This window comes from Thamnophis sirtalis, unplaced genomic scaffold (assembly GCF_051295495.1).
Source record: "Thamnophis sirtalis isolate CommonGarterSnake01/CBP01778 unplaced genomic scaffold, rThaSir2_p1.2 scaffold_15, whole genome shotgun sequence".
Classification (NCBI taxonomy): Eukaryota; Metazoa; Chordata; class Lepidosauria; order Squamata; family Natricidae; genus Thamnophis; species Thamnophis sirtalis.
The window spans coordinates 4,206,073-4,226,134 of NW_028261395.1; the positions used below are offsets into that span (position 1 = coordinate 4,206,073).

At 46.8% G+C, this 20,062-nt stretch overlaps 1 protein-coding gene across 1 annotated transcript; it reads left to right on the forward strand.

Annotated features, from left to right (window-relative positions):
- Positions 1–1,423: 1,423 nt before the first annotated feature.
- SLC16A12 (solute carrier family 16 member 12) lies at positions 1,424–19,610 on the forward strand. The gene is made up of 6 exons (XM_087701810.1): positions 1,424–1,643; positions 3,510–3,613; positions 4,809–4,952; positions 8,509–9,094; positions 12,449–12,708; positions 18,339–19,610. Exons 1-6 carry the CDS (start codon positions 1,534–1,536, stop codon positions 18,596–18,598), a joined length of 1,464 nt encoding a protein of 487 aa, XP_087557936.1. The 5' UTR covers positions 1,424–1,533; the 3' UTR covers positions 18,599–19,610.
- The last annotated feature ends 452 nt before the right edge of the window (positions 19,611–20,062 follow it).

Below are 20,062 nucleotides of genomic sequence, written 5' to 3' on the forward strand. Positions count from 1 at the left end.
ATTCAATTTTGTTTCCGGTGTAGGTCAATATCTGCATGGAATTGCTGGCGGTTATGATCTGGAGATTAGAAGTTGATGATACCCAGATTTATTTGTCTATTTTTTTTTCTTCAGAAAATGGCCAAGTTCCCCAAATGCCTTTCTGCAGGCAGGAATGGACTAGATGAGAGATAACAAATGGACATCGGATCCAAAGGTGTAACTTCAAAGATGTGGTAGATCTGTCTGTCCTGAATGGACTTGAAGGAGGAGGTACGCATTTTTTAAAAAGTGTTGGTGGATCCAGAACTCTCTCTGATTTCCTAGATCAAAACAATGGACAGGAACACCTTTGATCAGCTTTTCTGGTATGTTGACAGCATTCCTTTCTGGAAGATAAAGCTATGTATGATGCGTGTGCTGGCCACTTCAAGGGTAGTATAGTAATGAAATTTACATGGGGCAACAGAATAACAGAATTGGAAAGGACTTTGGAGGTCTTCTATTCCAAAAACCTCTCCCCCACTCCCATCTCAACGTTTGTCTCTAATCTGGAAACTTCAACTGATAACAAAAGGTTGGTTTTAGGAAGGATGGAAAGAGATCATATGATCCTCATGCTTAAAGTCCTGGTCATTATTTTAAAAGTCCTCTATTGCTTAAATTCAGATTATTTAGCACGTAGACTTATATACCGCATCACAGTGCTTTATAGCCCTCCCTAAGCGGTTGACAGAGTCAGCGTATTGCCCCCAATGATCTGGGTCCTCATTGTACCAACCTCGGAAGGATGGAAGGCTGAGTCAACCTTAAGCCCGTCAGGATTAAACTCCTGGCAGTAGGCAGAATCGGTTCCACCACAAAACCGCGCTCGACTAAACCTCTTTGAATCTCGAAAATGAACTCACGAACGAACGAACGATGAACCACAAACGACGTTGACTTCTGCAACTAAGGCGTGGCGCCATCCGTCTCTTATCTGCAGAAGACGACCCCAACGAGCAACAGCTGCTCATTGTTCCTGCATCCCGACGCAACTCACAGCAAGCTTCTGCTGAGTCACAACAGTTATCTGTTGGCGTTTCACTCACCTCAGCCGCCTCACATCTCATCTGTTCTTCGAACCTCAATAGTGACCTTCATTTGTTTTGTTTTTTCTTAAACCACTGAGGTTCTTCAATAGTTGTTATTATGTCAATTTAGATCGACCAGTAACATCAAATCAGGCATTTTAGATCACTGGGCCATCTTGATTTCTCTCTAGATTTATCTAGATTTATCTATCTTCCAACAACGTATAGAATTTGTATCTCGCAATCCTTGGAGCTAGAAGTATAACTTAACCTTTGAGAAATGCTTTTTGATTTTTGTTAAGAGAACAAAAAAAAATATGGCCGGCTTTAATATATATTTTTCCTTTTGTTCTCCTTGTTTCAGATACCGAATAATCCTTGTAACAGGTAGTATTCCCTGTGCATTTCTGCCTTCAGCTGGCAGTCGCCTTCTTAAAATAACTTTACCTCAGTTTAAAAAGCGGTAATTCCTCATCAAATTATGCCTGCGGCAAACAAGCGTTCAAGTACCCCCCCTCCCGATGGCGGTTGGGGATGGATGATTGTGATCGGCTGCTTCCTTGTTACGATCTGCACTCGAGCTGTGACCAGGTAAACCTTGTGGCCATGATCCTTTGCTCTATTTTTTACTAATCCTGTCCTTCGCTTCAACGTTGCGGATGATGTTGTTGAATGTTGTTGATTTTATTTATATAGCAGTAGACTTATATACCGCTTCATAGGGCTTTCAGCCCTCCCTAAGCGGTTTACAGAGTCAGCGTATTGCCCCCAATGATCCAGGTCCTCATTTTACCCACCTCGGAAGGATGGAAGGCTGAGTCAACCCTGAGCCGGTGAGATTTGAACCGCTGAACTGCTGATCTAGCAGTAGCCTGCAGTGCTGCATTTAACCACTGCGCCACCTTGGCTCTTGGCTCTTATATGCTGCCCTTGGCACCTTGGCTCTTATATGCCGCCCTTTTCCCCCGAAGGGGACTCAGGGCGGCTCACAACTCAACCAGGGAAGGGGGATACAAACAGAAAATTAAAACAACACAGAAACAATACATAATTTAAAATACACAACAGTCATACCAATTCGAGACGGGGGCAACAGCTCTTTAGCCCCAGGCCTGTCGGAATAGCCAGGTTTTAAGGGCTTTGCGGAAGGTCTGGAGGGTGGTGAGGGTTCGAATCTCCACGGGGAGTTCGTTCCAGAGGGTCGGAGCAGCCACAGAGAAGGCTCTCCTCCGGGTAGTCGCCAGTCGACACTGGCCGGCGGATGGAATTCGGAGGAGGCCTAATCTGTGGGCTCTAATCGGTCTAGTGGAGGTAATTGATGATTTCTAACGACCGGGATGAAAACAAAGAGAAGCGGACAAGTTGTGGGCTCTTTATTTGTGGGAATATCTTTTACATTTCTGCTGTTTCTCTGCTCTCCTTGTAGTTTCACTGAAACTTTATCATGCACATGTAAGTTCCTTACTTAAGTTTTGAATGGCAGCTTCTGTGGCCTTCAGCCAGGGTTCACAAGAACGATCAATTATGCTTAAGCCTATGCTTAAGATTAGGAATAATCTAAACTGCTCAAAGTTAGTGTAACAGGAAGAAGCTGAGTTCAATGCAGAGATGTTATATACTGCCTTAGAATAAAGTTTAATTACCCATACTATTCAGTGGTGGGTTTCACTATATGAGCCGAGGTGGCGCAGTGGTTAAATGCAGCACTGCAGGCTACTTCAGCTGACTGCAGTTCTGCAGTTCGGCTGTTCAAATCTCACCGGCTCAGGGTTGACTCAGCCTTCCATCCTTCCGAGGTGGGTAAAATGAGGACCCGGATTGTTGTCGGGGGCAATATGCTGACTCTGTAAACCGCTTAGAGAGGGCCGAAAGCCCTGTGAAGCGGTATATAAGTCTAACTGCTATTGCTATTGCTATAGTCGGTGCTGAAAAGGTTCGCCATCACTTTTATAAGCACTTCCTCGATTTACAACCATAGTTAAGCCTGGCAATTTCAATGGTGAAGTGGGTCATCATTTGACTGACCTGATTTCACAACATTTTATGTGGTGGTCGTTAAGAAAATCTGGTCGTAAAACAAACATGGCAGTGGCAAAGGGAATCCATTGTTCCAACTACTGGCTATTTTATTTTTTATTTTTTTGGCCAAAAACCAGAAGTAAACCTTGTTCTTAAATTTACATACACTTGTTCAATCTGTGTGAAAATCATTGCATTTAGGGAAACGTTTGTTGCTACTGTTATCTTAGAATGATGGTTGATCTGGAGGCTGGATTTGCAGATATTGTATGCTGCAAGATTTGTATGCTGAAGAGACCATCTCCATATCTTTAAACATGCATATCTTTTTAGAGATTTTGGCTTAGTTCTAGAATTAGTAGATCTTTCTTTCTTTCTTTCACTCTGGTGGTATCACATCCAGTGATAAGTTTTCTTCCCCCCCCCCCCTTTCCTCAGATGTATCTCAATATTTTTTGTGGAATTCCAGACTTACTTTGCACAAGATTATGCCCGGACAGCTTGGATCCATTCCATTGTAGACTGCGCTACTATGTTATGTGGTAAGTATTTATGTACTGTACAGTATTATCTAGCATATGATGCAATCTTCCATCCACTAATGCTTATATTTCTGCTCTTTTGTATTATGTACTAGCCAATAACCTGGCGTTGCCCGGATATTTATTTATAGGTGGAAAATGTCCAGAAGAAACATAATTTCTAATGTGGGATTTTCCCCCCTTACCAGAGGGAGTCCCCTTGTGGAGTATACTGTGAAGCCTTTACCATGGCAACTCCACTGCACTGTACAGTAGAAGCCATTTTACGGCAGTACAGTAGAAGCCATTTTAAGGCACAACAGGCTGTATCTTAACAGAACATACACTCCGAGGGGTTTTCAGAGGTGTCTTACCCCACAGTATTTGCTTCCTGAGAATAAGTGTACCAAGTTTGGTTGAAATTGGTCGAGGCATTTCAGAGTTATACTGGAACACACAGACACACAGACACATATATGGCGCAGTGGTTAAATGCAGCACTGCAGGCTACTTCAGCTGACTGCAGTTCAGCAGTTCGGCTGTTCAAATCTCACCAGGCTCAAGGTTGACTCAGCCTTCCATCCTTCCGAGGTGGGTAAAATGAGGACCCGGATTGTTGTTGGGGGCGATATGCTGACTCTGTAAACCGCTTAGAGAGGGCTGAAAGCCCTATGAAGCGGTATATAAGTCTAACTATTGCTATTGCTATTGCTATGTGAAACAAAAGCCTTGCCAGTATTCTCCAATCGCCTTGAAATTAAACTTCTGAAAGATGCTCTTTTAAAATTTTATTTTACGTTAAACATAAGAATTACTTTTCTCCGCCCAGTCGAACTTTATGCAAAAGAGATCTTTCTCCTTTGGAGGAACAAAAAAAACAACTGTTTATACAAATTCCAACAGAGGGTAAAGGGGAGAGTTAAAGTAAATGAAGCTTTGGCACGGCTTTAAACGAAATAATCTTTTTCTGGTATGAAAGGTGCTGTAGTTAGAATGCAGCAATGCAGTCTTACCTCTGCCTCTTGGCTGCCTGCAATTCGGCAGTTCGATTCAGACCGGTTTAAAGTTGACTCGGCCTTCCATCTTTCCAGGATCAGTAAAATGGCGGCCCGGATTGTTGGGGGCCACTATGCTGACACTGTAAACCGCTTAGAGAGGGCTGTAAAGCACTGTAAAGCGATATATAAGTCCCATTGCTATTTCTTTTCCTTTCAAGCTCCACTTGGGAGTTTCATCAGCAATCATGTCTCTAGCCAAGTGGGAATCATGCTTGGAGGACTTCTCGCATCGGCTGGATTTATCCTGAGTTCCTTTGCCACCACCTTGGAGCATCTCTACCTTTCCTTGGGCATTCTTACAGGTATTATTTTTGGCATGGATACGATTGTTTATGCGCACATTCCTGGGAGCTGTTCTATTATCTGCAGTATACAATGCACGGGAGTGTAATCCTGGGCATGAAGTTAGGATACAATCAAACTGCTGTTTTTCATCTGGGTATATATGAGGGCTTAACATTTAATGGTTAATTGCCTTCCATCCTTCCGAGGTGGGTGAAATGAGGACCCGGATTGTTGTTGGGGGCAATATGCTGACTCTGTAAACCGCTTAGAGAGGGCTGAAAGCCCTATGAAGCGGTATATAAGTCTAACTGCTATTGCTATTGCTATTTACTTGTGGCAGACTGTACTGTCCAGAGTCTCGTTCCCAATGAATTGAGTCCTTCCTTTTAAAAACAGAACAAAATCTAAAGCATCCCATTGTTCTCTCCTAGTTCAAAATGAGACATAGAAATGTTTACGCAAAAATTGCTGACTTATTAAAGCCTGCACTGTAGCTGTAGTGATGTGAGCTTACTGCTTAGACCCCCTGCTATTTAATAACAATTTTTGCAGAAATGTTGCACTGAAATGCTGCCAAGAACCTGTTTATACAAGGAACAAAAATCTTGTGTTGTGATGGATGTTTGATGTATTGGGCCAACACTTCTCCATCAACCTTGGTTGGAAGCATTGTCTGTAAATGCATCTGTTAAATATAAATTTTTATTTCTCATATATACATTCACAATTATATGATCTCATAACTGTTATTAATAATATGTATTTGTAACAATTTTTCTCCCCTGCAATTGACAATATAATTGAGATTGCTTTCTTACCATCCCATACACCCATCTCATTTTACAACAATCCTACTTCTTCTTCCTTCCTTCCCTCCTTCCTTCCCTCCTTTCTTCTCGCCTTCTCTCCTTCCTTCCTTCCCTCCTTCCCCCTTCCCTCCCTCCTTTCTTCTCTCCTTCCCTCCTTCCCTCCTTCCTTCCCTCCTTCCTTCCCTCCTTTCTTCTCTCCTTCTCTCCTTCCTTTCCTCCTTCCTTCCCTCCTTCCTTCCCCCCATTCTTCTCTCCTTCATTCCCTCCTTCCTTCCTTCCCTCCTTTCTTCTCTCCTTCTCTCCTTCCTTCCCTCCTTCCTTCCCTCCTTTCTTCTCTCTTTCTCTCCTTCCTTCCCTCCTTCCTTCCCTCCTTGCTTCCCTCCCTCCTTCCTTCCCTCCTTCACTTCCTCCTTCCTTTCCCTCCTTTCTTCTCGCCTTCTCTCCTTCCTTCCTTCCCTCCTTCCCCCTTCCCTCCCTCCTTTCTTCTCTCCTTCCCTCCTTCCCTCCTTCCTTCCCTCCTTCCTTCCCTCCTTCCTTCCCTCCTTTCTTCTCTCCTTCTCTCCTTCCTTTCCTCCTTCCTTCCCTCCTTCCTTCCCCCATTCTTCTCTCCTTCATTCCCTCCTTCCTTCCTTCCCGACTTTCATCTCTCCTTCTCTCCTTCCTTCCCTCCTTCCTTCCCTCCTTTCTTCTCTTCTTCTCTCCTTCCTTCCCTCCTTCCTTCCCTCCTTGCTTCCCTCCCTCCTTCCTTCCCTCCTTCACTTCCTCCTTCCTTTCCCTCCTTTCTTCTCTCCTTCTCTCCTTCCTTCCATCCTTCCTTCCCCCCTTTCTTCTCTCCTTCTTCCTTCCTCCTCTCCTTTCCCTTCTCTCCTTCCCCTTCCTCTCCTCTGCTCTTCCCCTCTTCTTCCCTTTCCTCCCCTCTCTCCTACTCTTGCATTCCCTCCAATTCTTCCTCTGCTTTTCCCTCTCTCCTAGTTTTTTTTAATTTATTGACGACATTATAAAATATTCATAGAGCAGCGGTCTCTAACCTTTGTTAGAGGAAGGGGAGGGTAAACCGGTCTGTGTGAGCAGCAGGATGAGGTGCACGCACATGTGTACGCAGCTCAATTTGTGTAAGTTAAGCTGTGCACTCCAATGCTTGCACCAGCTTGCCACATGTGCAGCCCGGTTCTGTATAGCAATAGCAATAGCAGTTCGACTTATATACCGCTTCATAGGGCTTTCAGCCCTCTCTAAGCGGTTTACAGAGTCAGCATATCGCCCCCACAGTCTGGGTCCTCATTTCACCCACCTCGGAAGGATGGAAGGCTGAGTCAACCCTGAGCCGGTGAGATTAGAACCGCTGAACTGCAGATAACAGTCAGCTGAAGTGGCCTGCAGTACTGCACCCTAACCACTGCGCCACCTATAGCCCAGTGGTGGTTAACCTTTTTGGTGCCGAGCGTACAGAGCACGTCCCTGTGTGCGTGAATGCACGCACGTGTGCCCCAGTTCCCAAAATGCAATGTGAGCACCCTGCCCCCACTCATGCGTGTGTGTTCCCTGTCCATGCACCCTTGCGCATGTGCCCCCCCTCCACTTTTGGCTTCCAGGTTGATGCAGGAGGCTTTTCAGGTCCAAAATGGGGAGTGGGAGGGGGGTCACGATCGCCATAGTTTCTCCCCAGCGCTCCCAGGCTTTGTCCTCCCTTCCTGCCATGGAGACGCACCTGCGGAGGGTGGAACCTGTGGAGATCGGGGAAGACACGGGCAGCAGGAATGCAAGAGAAAGGTAGGGTGTGCTGGGGGGGGGGGAAACTGTGGAGATCGGGGAAGGACCTGCCCCCATGCATGCGCATCAGAGACCCAAAGACCAGCTTGCTAGTGGGAGGAGTGCACATGCGCGATGGAGCTGGGCTGGGACAACGGCTAGCATACCCTCAGAGAGGGCTCTCTGTGCTACCTGTGGCACATGGGCCATAGATTTGCCATCACGGGTATAGGCCGTGGCCCAGTAGTGGGCCACAACCCGAGGGTCAGGGCCCCCCTGCTATAGATGGGATTTATTATGAGAAATGAAATATCTATGGAATGCAAAGCTTTAGAGATATTAATGATTGGCATCTGATATAAACAGATTAATAGAAGATAGATGGAATAGTAGGTTTCGACTGTGTTATATATAAGTTGGACTTTTAGCCTTACAGTAAACCAAAATAAAGCATACTGCCTTTATACTGGCTCTTAAGATTTAAAGTCAGCAAAAATGCTAGCTCACTCTTCTATTTCAACTCATTGTCATAAAGATGTTTTAAAAGGCAGATTAACCCAAAACCGGAAGGATAAGTTTTGAAAAACAAGCACACAGTGTTTCACCGTGACCCGACAAATGCGCGCCCGACAACAGCGCGCCGATAAAACCGCGACGTCGACAGCGCACCCACAAAGGCTCGCCGACAAAAGAGCACCGACAGAAGCGCGATTAGGGTTAAGGTAAGGGTTAGGGTTAGGGTTAGGGTAAGGGTCAGGGTTAGGGTTAGGTTTAGGGTTCTTGTGTTGTTTTCGTGTTGTTTGTTGATGGCGCGCGTCTGTCGGCGCTCTTTTCTTGGCGCGCCTATGTGGGCGCGATTTCGACATCCGCGGTTTTCTCGCCGCGCTTTTGTCGCCGCGCTTTTGTCGTCCGCGCATTTGTCGGTGGACCGTGTTTTCACTACTCATTCCCTCTAGCTTGCTGCAGTTAATTGACCTTCTGCCTGTTTTGTACGTCTGTGTCGTTCTCTTTCCAGGACTGGGGTTTGCTCTTTCATATTCTCCAGCCGTAGCGATGGTGGGCAACTATTTTCACAAGAGGAAAGCCCTGGCCTATGGAATTGCCATGTCAGGCTGCGGCATCGGGACCTTCATCCTGGCTCCTGTGGTCCAGCTTCTGATTGAGCATTTTTCCTGGCGCGGCGCCTTGCTCATCCTGGGCGGTTTCGTTTTGAACCTCTGCGTCTGCGGCGCCTTAATGAGGCCAATTGCCGTCAAAGAGGACCAGAAGAACAGGCTGGAATTCTCGGAGCGTGAGCTGGAAGCGCCGAAGCCGGACTTCAAGCAGTGGTCTTTCTGTTCTCCTATGGTCAAGCTATGGTCTCACAAGCGGGTGTGCCGCTGCTCGCAGCAGGAGTACAACTTCGCACTGACCCCAGAGTTTGTGGTGCTTGCGGTGTCCATCTTATTCATGGCTTACGGCTGTAGCCCACTCTTTGTTTACCTGGTGCCTTACTCATTAAGTGTCGGAGTCAGCCACCAACAGGCGGCTTTTCTCATGTCTGTCCTTGGAGTCATTGACATCGTCGGCAACATTACTTTCGGATGGCTCACGGATCAGAGGTAAGGTTTATTGGTTTCTGTGTCGGTTTTGTATGCCGCCCACTCCCGAAGGACTCCGGGCGGCATACAAAAGTGGGTAAGTGGATGGCTGTACGGGAGAAGGAGATAGTCCAGGGCAATAGGCACTTGGATGCTCTCCTTGAGTTTGAGTTTGAGTTTATTTCATTTGTATGCCGCCCTTTTTCCTAAGGGGACTCAGGGCGGCTCACAGCTCAAAAAGGGAAGGGGGGATACAGACAGTTTAGTAACAACACAAAACAATACATAGTTAAAAAGCACAACAGTCATACCATTCGAACTAGAGGCAGTGAATCTGTCGGAATAGCCAGGTTTTAAGGGCTTTGCGGAAGGCCTGGAGGGTGGTGAGGGTATGAATCTCCACGGGGAGTTTGTTCCAAAGGGTCGGAGCAGCCACAGAGAAGGCTCTCCTCCGGGTAGTCGCCAGTCGACACTGGCCGGCGGATGGAATTCGGAGGAGGCCTAGTCTGTGGGATCTAATCGGTCTAGTGGAGGTGCCAGGAGCTGTTTGCAGAAGACTTTTCTTTGTGACGCAGCCTTTGGACTACTCGCAGCGCATTGCGGACCCAAGAGAGCCATCCTCAACTGCTCTCTCCTTCTAATGTAAATGTTTCCCACCTTCTCTTGAGATAACCCTAAGGGCAGGGGTGTCAAACTCCATTTCATTGAGGGTTGCATCAAGGTTGTGTTTGACCTCGGGGTGGTGGTGGTGGTTATTGGGGGGGGACATGACCAGGGGGGGACGTGGCCATCTTGATGTCACTCGTGTAGGGGCGTCTGTGGTGGCCCGAGCGCTCTGCCAGCGAAAACGGGCTCCCGAGCTCCGTTTTCAGCTGCGACGGCCTCCTGTCCGTGACCTGACAAATGCACGTCCGACAACAGCACGCCGATAAAACCGCGGCGATAAAACCATGACGTTGACAGTGCGCCCACAAAGGCGCGCCGACAAAAGAGCGCCGACAGAAGCGTGATTAGGGTTAAGGTAAGGGTTAGGGTAAGGGTTAGGGTTACGTTTAGGGTTATGTTTAGAGCGCGCTTCTGTTGGCGCGCTGTTGTCGGTGCGCTTCTGCGCTCATTCATCAGCGCGATTTCGAACTCACGGTTTTCTCATCGCGGTTTCGTCGGGCGCGCTTTTGTCGAGCGGGCATTTGTCGGTGAACCCTCCTGTCGCTCTCTGCCAGTGAAAATGGAGCTCGGGGAGGTGGTGTTTCCCCCGAGCTCCATTTTCACTGGCAGAGGGCAGCAGGAGGCCGTCGCAGCTGAAAACAGAGCCTGGGAGGGTCACACGCAGCCTTCCCAAGCTCCATTTTCACTGGCAGAGGCACTGCAAGCCAGTCTTTTGCTGTTTCTACGGCGGCCCCACAAGCCAGATCTAAGCACCCCACGTGCTGGATCCAGCCTCCAGGCCTTGAGTTTAACACCCCTGCCTGTTGGATGATCCATGAAGCATCTCTGCAAAGTGACCTGTCACTCAGGCAAACTTGAAAATTGATTAATAGCAATAGCAATAGCAGTTAGACTTATATACCGCTTCATAGGGCTTTCAGCCCTCTCTAAGCGGTTTACAGAGTCAGCATATCGCCCCCAACAACAATCCGGGTCCTCATCCCAGTCACCCAGCTACCCTCAGCCACCGCTTTAAGGAGCATGATTTGTGATGGTCCCCCTCTCAACCTGACGCAGTTAATTCCTTTTTTGTTTTTCCTTGCTCCCATATTATTATTTTTATTTGAAGGCTCAGACCTTCCTTTGAATGGGTGTGTGCATCCTAGTCCACAGCCAGGGCTGAAATGTGGAATGAGAGAAGCCGCTTCCCTGCTGCTTTTCCACAAATCAAATGTTCCCTTGGTCAAAGTAGGAATCACAGTTTCCTGAAGTAATGATCCACTTAAGGCTCTGCACTTGGTTTCAAGATTCAAGGTTCAAGGTTCATTTTATTGGACCTGGGTACTTGAGAGACCACCTGCTGCCAATTACCTCCAATAGACCAATTAGATCCCACAGATTGGGCCTCCTCCGAATTCCATCTGCCAGCCAATGCCGACTGGCGACTACCCGGAGGAGAGCCTTCTCTGTGGCTGCTCCGACCCTCTGGAACGAACTCCCCGTGGAGATTCGAACCCTCACCACCCTCCAGGCCTTCCGCAAAGCCCTTAAAACCTGGCTGTTCCGACAGGCCTGGGGCTAAAGAGCTGTTGCCCCCGTCTCGAATGGTATGACTGTTGTGTGTTTTTAAATTATGTATTGTTATGTTTCATCTTTTTTTTTCTGTCTGTACCCCCCTTCCCTGATTTGAATTGTGAGCCGCCCTGAGTCCCCTTTGGGGAAAAGGGCAGCATATAAATGAAATCAAATCAAATCAATCAATCAAATCAAATATTTATATGCCACCCTATTCCCGGCGGGACTCACGCCGATGCACAAACCGAAGGGAAGGGAAGGGAAACACAAAGAACTACAACAAAAAATACAATGGAATTTAAAACAACCAACAGCCACACAATTCGAGAGGGGAAGGGAACTCATCGAGCCCAGGCCTGCCGACACAGCCAGGTTTTAACGGCCTTTTCGGAAGGCCTGGAGAGAGGTGAGGGTCCGAATCTCTGCGGGGAGCTCGTTCCAAAGGGCCGGAGCCGCCACAGAGAAGGCCCTCCCCCGGGTAGTAGCCAGATGACATTGGCCAGTAGACGGAACCCGGAGGAGGCCTAATCTGTGTGATCTAATGGGTCTATGGGAGGTAATTGGCAGTAGGCGGTCTTCCAAACAGCAGCCATAAGTCAATCAGCAATTGGAGCAGAATGCGTTCGGTCGTAAGAAGGATTTCGAATTAGATTTATTAACATTTGTATGCCGCCCACTCCCTTGGGACTCTGGGCGGCTCACAGACAAGACAAAAGAAACATATATAAAAAATGTAGGTATTAAAATTTCACACCATGCATACTGTTAGAGTGGGGCTGGATACTGATCAACAGCCCCAGGCCTGCCGGAACAACCAGGTCTTAGTGGCTTTACGGAAGGCCGGAAGAGTAGTGAGGGTCCGGATCTCTACGGGAAGATCGTTCCACAGGGTCGGCGCAGCTACAGAGAAGGCCCTCCCCCGAGGGGCCGCCAGCTGGCATTGACCAGCTGACGGCACCCGGAGGAGGCCCAACCTGTGGGATCTTGTTGGTCGTTGGGAGGTATGTGGCAGGAGGCGGTCTCTCAGAATAAAAAAAAATCTGTGTAGGGGGGAGATGGAATCACAAGACCATCAAGGACATCCCACTCCCTTGAAGAAAGGGGATCTCATCACAACTAACTCTCTCCTTTCTTTTCTTGACTCTTCCCTCACAGGTGTTTGAAGAAGTACCGTTACATTTGCTACCTCTTTGCAGTGGCCATGGACGGCCTCTGTTGCCTCTTCCTTCCGGTTCTCCAAAGCTTTTCACTCCTGCTGCCTTTCTCTTTCACCTTTGGCTATTTCGACGGAGCCTACATCACTCTACTTCCTGTGGTGACAGCAGATGTGGTGGGGAGCGCTTCCTTATCCTCCGCCCTCGGAATGATTTACTTCCTTCATGCCGTCCCTTACCTGGTCAGCCCACCTGTTGCAGGTCAGTAAGGAGGGGTGAATCAGAATAATATGTTTATATACACACCTGTCGAATATGGTTTCATTCAGTTCTGTCAACCGTTATCTCTCCTGGATTAAAACCATCGGTTTATCTCCATCAGTGCATGTTCAATCACCACTAAAGGTAAAAGTTCACCTTGTGCATATGTGCTAGTCGTTCCTGACTCTAGGGGGCGGTGCTCATCTCCGTTTCAAAGCTGAAGAGCTAGCGCTATCCGTGGTCATGTGGCTGTCATGACTAAATGCCGAAGACGCATGAAACGCTGTTACCTTCCCTTATAAGTTACCTTATTTTTCTACTTGCATTTTTGACGTGCTTTTCAACTGCTAGGTTGACAGAAGCTGGGACGAACAACGGGAGCTCACCCCGTTATGTGGCGGTAGGGATTCGAACTGATGAACTGCCAACCTTTCTGATCATCTGCATGCAGCCCTCTGAGCTCTATTTTTACTGGCAGAGAGTAGCAGGAGGCCGTTGTGGTGGAAAATGGAGCCTGGAGGGTCACATACAGCCCTCCCGAGCTCCATTTTCGCTGGCAGAGGCTCTGTGGGCCAATCCTTTGCTGTTTCTAGCGTGGCCCTGCAGCCAGATCGCTGTTACCTTCTCACCAAGGTGGTCCTTATTTTTCTTGCATTTTTACGTACTTTCCACACTGCTAGGTTGGCAGAAGCTAAGACAAATAACAGGAACTCACTCTGTTATGCGGCACTAGGGACTTGAACTGCCAATGTTTGTGATTAACAAGCGTGGCACGACAAAACCGCGCTCGTCAAAATAGCGGTGATAAAACCGCGTCGCTAAAGCCGCGACGTCATCACAGCGTGTCATCACCGCCGCGACAACAGCGCGGCGACGGAAGGGCGCTTTAAAACAGCGTGGCGGCAGAAAGCCGATTTAAATTAAGGTAAGGGTTAGGATTAGGTTTAGGGGTTTGCTTTAGGGTTAGGTTTAGGGTTAGGTTTAGGGTTAGGGTTAGGTTTAGGGTTAGGTTTAGGGTTAGATTTAGGGTTAGGTTTAGGGTTAGGTTTAGGGTTAGGTTTAGGGTTAGGTTTAGGGTGCTGAGTGCTTCGGAAGGCATGGATTTGCCCTCCGCGATTATGTCATCGCGGTAGGGTCGCGTTTTTCCTTAGCGCTTCGAACGGCGCGGATTTGCCCTCCGCACTTATGTCGGCGCAGATAAGGGCTTTGCGGTTTTGTGGTGGAACCATTAACAAGTTCAGTGTCTTAGCCACTGAGCCACCGCACGACCGCATCCCTTTCAATCACCACTAGAGCTGTCTAAATCCATTTCAGCCATTTCATCTGCAAACCATCACCTTCAAGTGCAAGCTTTCTCTTCCCAATAAACTCCTGGGTCTTTCCGAATCCTACATCTGCTTATCCGCCATCCTCCTGTGAGCACCCAGCTGAATGAAAATTATACCTATACCATTTGGGACAAATGGCTGCCCAATCTCTCCTGAAAAACCTCCAGTGATGGAGCACCCACAACTTCTCAAGACAAGATATTCCACTGGTTAGTTGTCCGGAGGGTTCGGATCTCTGCAGGCAGATCGTTCCACAGAGCCGGAGCAGCTACAGAAAAGGCTCTCCCCCAAGTGGTCGCAAGCCGGCATTGTGCGGTCGACGGCACCCAGAGGAGGCCTAGCCTGTGAGTGGGAGGTATGCAGCAGGAGGCGGTCTCTCAGATATCCAGGTCCAAGGCTATGTAGGGCTTTAAAGGTAATCACCAGCATCTTGTAGAACGTCCAGAGACCAATAGGGAGCCAGTGCAGCTCGCGGAGGATAGATGTAACATTGCTCGCGCGGCTGCATTCTGGACCAACTGTAGTCTCCAAACACTCTTCAGGGGCAGCCCCATGTAGAGTGTGTTGCAGTAATCCTTGAGGTGACGAGGGCATGAGTGACCATTCGAAGTGCCTCCCGGTCCAGGTAGGGCCGCAACTGGTGCACCAGACGAACCTGGGCAAAAGTCCCCCTGGTCACAGCCGACAAATGGTGTTCTAATGTCAGCTGCGGATCCAGGAGGACACCCAAGTTGCGGGCCCTCTCTGAGAGGTGTAGACTTTCACCCCCCCAGGCTAATAGAAGGAGAATCTGGACTATCTGCATGCGCAGAAGCTTCCGGGCAAGTGGGCGGAGCCACCGCCGCTACTACGGGTTCGGCCTATTGGGGTCGAACCAACAGCAACCCACCTCTGGTCTAGTACCTCACAATATACTGTCCACAAGGAAGAATGTCCTCCAGATCTCTTCCTTATCTCACTTTTTTCATTCCTCTTCTCCAAGTTTGCTGATCTCCAGCAAACAGATTACTTCGCTGAACAAGCAATGCGTCTTTTTAAGGAGAAAAAAAGCTTGTCTACCTCAATATCCCCATCTACAATCTTCATGTGCCGTTTTTTTTGGGGAGGGGAGGTGCGCCAAGGGAGGCTCATTCAATTTCATTGTACACATGTTGTGCATTGACAATAAAGGTTTGATTTGATTTGGTTTTGGGGGACTAAGAAGGAAAAATTCTTTCCATTTTTCAACGATGTAAAAGTCTACTTGAAAGGATGCACCACAATTCCATTTTTTTATTTATTTTCACCAACATACTGAGAGAGATTTGGAAGGCATTCTGGGTTTTTTTTTTTGCTTTTTTTTTAAAAAAAAAATTTATTTCTCATATATACATTCACAATTATATGATCTCATAACTGTTATTAATAATATGTATTTGTAACAATTTTTCTCCCCTACAGTTGACAATATACTTGAAGTTGCTTTCTTACCATCCCATAAACCCATCTTATCTTACAACAATCCTACTTCTTCCTTCCTTCCTTCCCTCATTCCTTCCCTCCTTTCTTCTCTCCTTCCCTCCTTCCTTCTTTCCCTCCTTCCTTCCCTCCCTCCTTCCCCCTTCCCTCCCTCCTTTCTTCTCTCCTTCCCTCCTTGGAAGGCATTCTGAAGGGCCTTTGTGGATGTCATGAATCTCTGAAGCTGCCTACACTTATAGGAATATATGATGGGGATCTTTAAAATAACACACAACTGACTGTATGGAATAAATGTTATAAATGTTTATAAACGTTCATTTATATATGAACACACATGAAATAACAGATCCCCAAACAGATAGATGCCCAGTTCTTTGGGCAAACATGGCCTAGGACCTGGATATCTCCATGACCGCCTCCTGCCACATACCTCCCACCGCCCAATAAGATCTCACAGGATGGGCCTTCTCCGGGTGCCGTCGACTACACAATGTTGTCTGGCGGCTCCTCGGAGGGAGAGCCTTCTCTGTAGCTGCCCCAGCCCTAAGGAACGATCTACCCTCTGAGATCCGGACCCTCCCCACTCTCTCGGCCTTCCGAAAGTCTATTAAGACCTGGCTGTTCCGGCAGGCCTGGGGCTGCTGATCCTTGATTGAGTTCCAGCCCCATTAAGATTGAGTGCATGTTGTGTTCTTTTAATTCGCTTTGTCTTTGTATTTTAAATCCTTTTAATATTTTTTAAATCGTTTTTATGTAAGCCGCCCAGAGTCCTTCGGGATTGGGCGGCATACAAAAATCCATTAAACCTTAAACCTTAAAATCAAATCAAAAGTGTGATTTGTTCATAAACTCAACACGAGAGGGCAGTGTGTTCTCATATCTTCTCCAGCCACCTGGAAAATAGGGAAATTGAGTAATATGCACTCTTCTTGCTGATTTTGCAAGCCACTTAGAGAGGGCTGTAAAGTGCTGTAAGTCTAAGTCAGTGTTTCTCAACCTTGGCGACTTTAAGTCCTACAGACTTCAATTCCCAGAATCCCCCAGCCTGGGGAATTCTGGGAGTTGAAGTCCAAAGGACTTAAAGTCGCCAAGGTTGAGAAACACTGCTCTAAGTGCTATTATTATTATTTGCACACCATGCTTTCTAGTGTAAACCATAAGCATATTTCCATTGTATATAAACCCAGCTAACCAGGGGTGGGATTCGACCGGTTCGGTCTGGTTTGGGTGAACCGGTAGATCTGACGATCAGGTGGGAGTGAACCGATTTCCTCCGATGATCAGCTGGGAGCAAACCGGTTTGCGCCCACTCTCCCACCCCTACACTTTACTGATCTATATCTTCTCAGCAGTAGAGCGGATCGCCACGCCTCAGCTGTGTTACTCCCCAGCAGTAACATGGAAGGTAAGTTCTTAAAACTCTGCATATGGCACATTTTACCATATTTGGTGGTCTTGTACTGAGGCCACGAAATACTGGAGAAGGATTCAAAAATGGCTAAAAGAGGTTACCGGGGCAAGCATAGAATGGAAACCCGAGAATTTTTTTACTAAGCATAAAACCAGAAAACATGAGTATATGGCATTTGAGCCTACATATAATTGTGGCTGCAAGAATAACTTATGCACTATTTTGGAAATCTACTACCATACCGTCGGAAGATGCCATAATTAAAAAGATCTATGAATGTGCAGAAATGGATAGAATGACGGGTTGGCTGAGGGAGAAAGGAGAAACAGAACATTATCTTAGCTGGAACTTATGGTATATGTGGGCGACAAGAGAGAACAGCAGGGACTTAAAACGGGGAAAGTTAAATAGCAGCTGTTAACAATGGGAACTAAAAGTGAACGTGGGTATTGTAATAGATCCCTGAACTTTGTAACGAGAGGATGCTGGTTAGAGACTAAACAAAGAGGAAGGGGGAAAAAAATTGGGCTGTGAATGACTGTCACCGCGGGGGGGGGAGGGTGTATGTTTAAAATTGTATTTATATTTGTATGTTTTATTCTTTAAAAAAATGTATAACCAATAAAGATTATTTTTTTAAAAAAACTCTGCATGTGCGTAAACGCGTGATCACCGAACCGGTTGTTAAACTGGCAGAATCCCATCATTGTAGCTGATTGCCAATGAGCCCTGATTGTAATTTTGTAATTGTAATTGTAATAGCAATAGCAATAGTTAGGCTTATATACCGCTTCATAGGGCTTTCAGCCCTCTCTAAGCAGTTTACAGAGTCAGCATATTGCCCCCAACAACAATCTGGGTCCTCATTTTACCCACCTCGGAAGGATGGAAGGCTGAGTCAACCTTGAGCCTGGTGGGATTTGAACAGCCAAACTGCTGAACTGCAGTGCTGCATTTAACCACTGCGCCACCTCGCAGAGGGGACTCAGGGCGGCTTACAACTTATGGGGAAGGGAATACAGACAGTGACATATAAAAACAGTACATAATTAAAAATACAAACAACATTCATCATTCGGGTGGGGACGAATTACAATCTTTAACCCCAGGCCTGACGGGATAGCCAGATCTTGAGGGCTGTGCGGAAGGTCTGGAGGGTGGTGAGAGTACGAATCTCCACGGGGAGATCGTTCCAAAGGGTCGGAGCTACTACTGAAAAGGCTCTCCTCCGCGTGGTTGCCAGTCGACACTGACTGGCGGATGGAACTCGGAGGAGGCCTAATCTGTGTGATCTGATAGGTCGCGAGGAGGTAATTGGCAGGAGGCGGTCTCTCAAGTACCCAGATCCACTACCATGAAGGACTTTATGGGTGATGCACAAAAGTAGGTGAACTAATCCAAATATATGAATGAATCTTTTGTGTTGCCTACAGGTTGGCTTGTGGATACAACCGGCAACTACACTGCCTCTTTCCTGCTTTGTGGGTTTTCCATGGTACTCAGCTCCGCACTGTTGTGCTGCGCACGCCTGGCCAAGATCACACCCACCTCCCCGGGACCAGGGAGCAGAGACACTCCGCCCAAACAAGAAAGTTGGACGAACGGAACCATAGTTTATCTGGTAACTGGAGAACTGGATCAAAGAGGCGAAGAACTCTTGGTTGGGGAGCCAAACAGCCACAGCAAAAGATGACAGACGTGCCAACGCCCCCCCCCCCTTTTTTTTTGGCCTAAAACAGATATTGCAAAGTCTGCTACACAGTTGATTTTTTTCTCTCTCTCTCTCCAGTAGAGGGAGAGAGGAATCACAGAATTTTCGTTCAGAAATGTTCTGTCTTCCTAGCAAATTGAAAAGCCTCTAGTAAACAGCCTTCAGTGATCGTGATGATGTTGTTAAATGCGATGGGATCCCAGTACTGTAGCGTGCAAGCAAATGAACTCAATGTTAGAAACAACTTGTAATCCAGGGGAAAGGAAAGAAGGACACTCAATGTTAGAAACAACTTGTAATCAGGGGGAAAGGAAAGAAAGTCACTGAAACAGGACGCAGAAATGGTTCAAATGATGTGGCGCAGTAAACTCTCTAATGTCGTTTTTCAGCTCTCTCAAAATCTGTCAAAATGCCTCAGCATTGTTTGCGATGAAGATCCACGTTTGACAATGTGGCTTGCCTCCTTTTTGTTGAACCCCCCCCCCCCACAACCCAAGCCTTTTACCTAGATTTGGATACGCAGATTAAAAAGGGGATGAATGGAAGGCTGAAGCATCTCGGAGTTTTCCTTTTCCAAAGCATCTGGAAATAATTTGTACTGGTGCGATAACATTGGAATGGAAGATCATTCAAGAAATTGGTACCCCCATGGGTGAATTTATGAATCTTGAGCAGCCCTGGGAATTCTGCTGCCATGACGCATTTCTGTCCATAATTCGATTTCCTGTCTTGAAGCCACAGAGTTGACTTGTCTTTTTTATGTGGTTCATAGAGGCATGGATGCTGGCTTGTGCAATAATGTCCAAAACACAGCTACCATATTACGGCTCTTGCTGGGGAAACATAAGTTGATAATAAATTTGCACCGGTTTTATTGGCAAGAAATGTCTGTAATACTCACATGTATTTTATATGGTGATTGGGATTGACTTTTATCTGAATGTGGTTGTTTTAATTCTTGCTTTATATATAAAGAGGTTTATAGTAGAATGTATGTATGCGTGTGCATATATCATGTACCTACCCACACCTACACAGCAGCTCTTAAGTTTAACCACAATGGGATAATTGGTTGGGTAATTAATTTGTTGGTTACTTAATAACTCCTGGATGAGTTACTTGTCTAGACTATTTGGAAGAACCTACACAAATCTTCAGATGTGTGATACATTAGAGTCCATGTGCTTAATTAACACAGAAAAACAAACAGTGTCCATTCCAGTAGAAACTGATTCTGCTCCAGATTTTACCTTCAGCATGGCAAAAGTTTAGTTTCAGTTTCCCAGGAGCTGGGGATTTCTTAAGTTTCTATTTTTTTTTCCACCAGGCTGTGCCAATGAAATGAATCTCTTCTCTTTGTTTTAAGAGGGAAAAAATAAATAAAAAAGCAATCAGTAATTTTTTTAGGAAAAAGAAACGAGTTGCTTTCCATTCCACACCTCATAA

Bases quoted from the DNA above. Each gene is read 5' to 3' on its own strand.
- SLC16A12 (XM_087701810.1), top strand. From the start codon at position 1,534: ATGCCTGCGGCAAACAAGCGTTCAAGTACCCCCCCTCCCGATGGCGGT. The intron at 1,644-3,509 runs GTAAACCTTGTG...CCCTTTCCTCAG, and splicing joins TGCACTCGAGCTGTGACCAG to ATGTATCTCAATATTTTTTG. The intron at 9,095-12,448 runs GTAAGGTTTATT...CTTCCCTCACAG, and splicing joins GGATGGCTCACGGATCAGAG to GTGTTTGAAGAAGTACCGTT.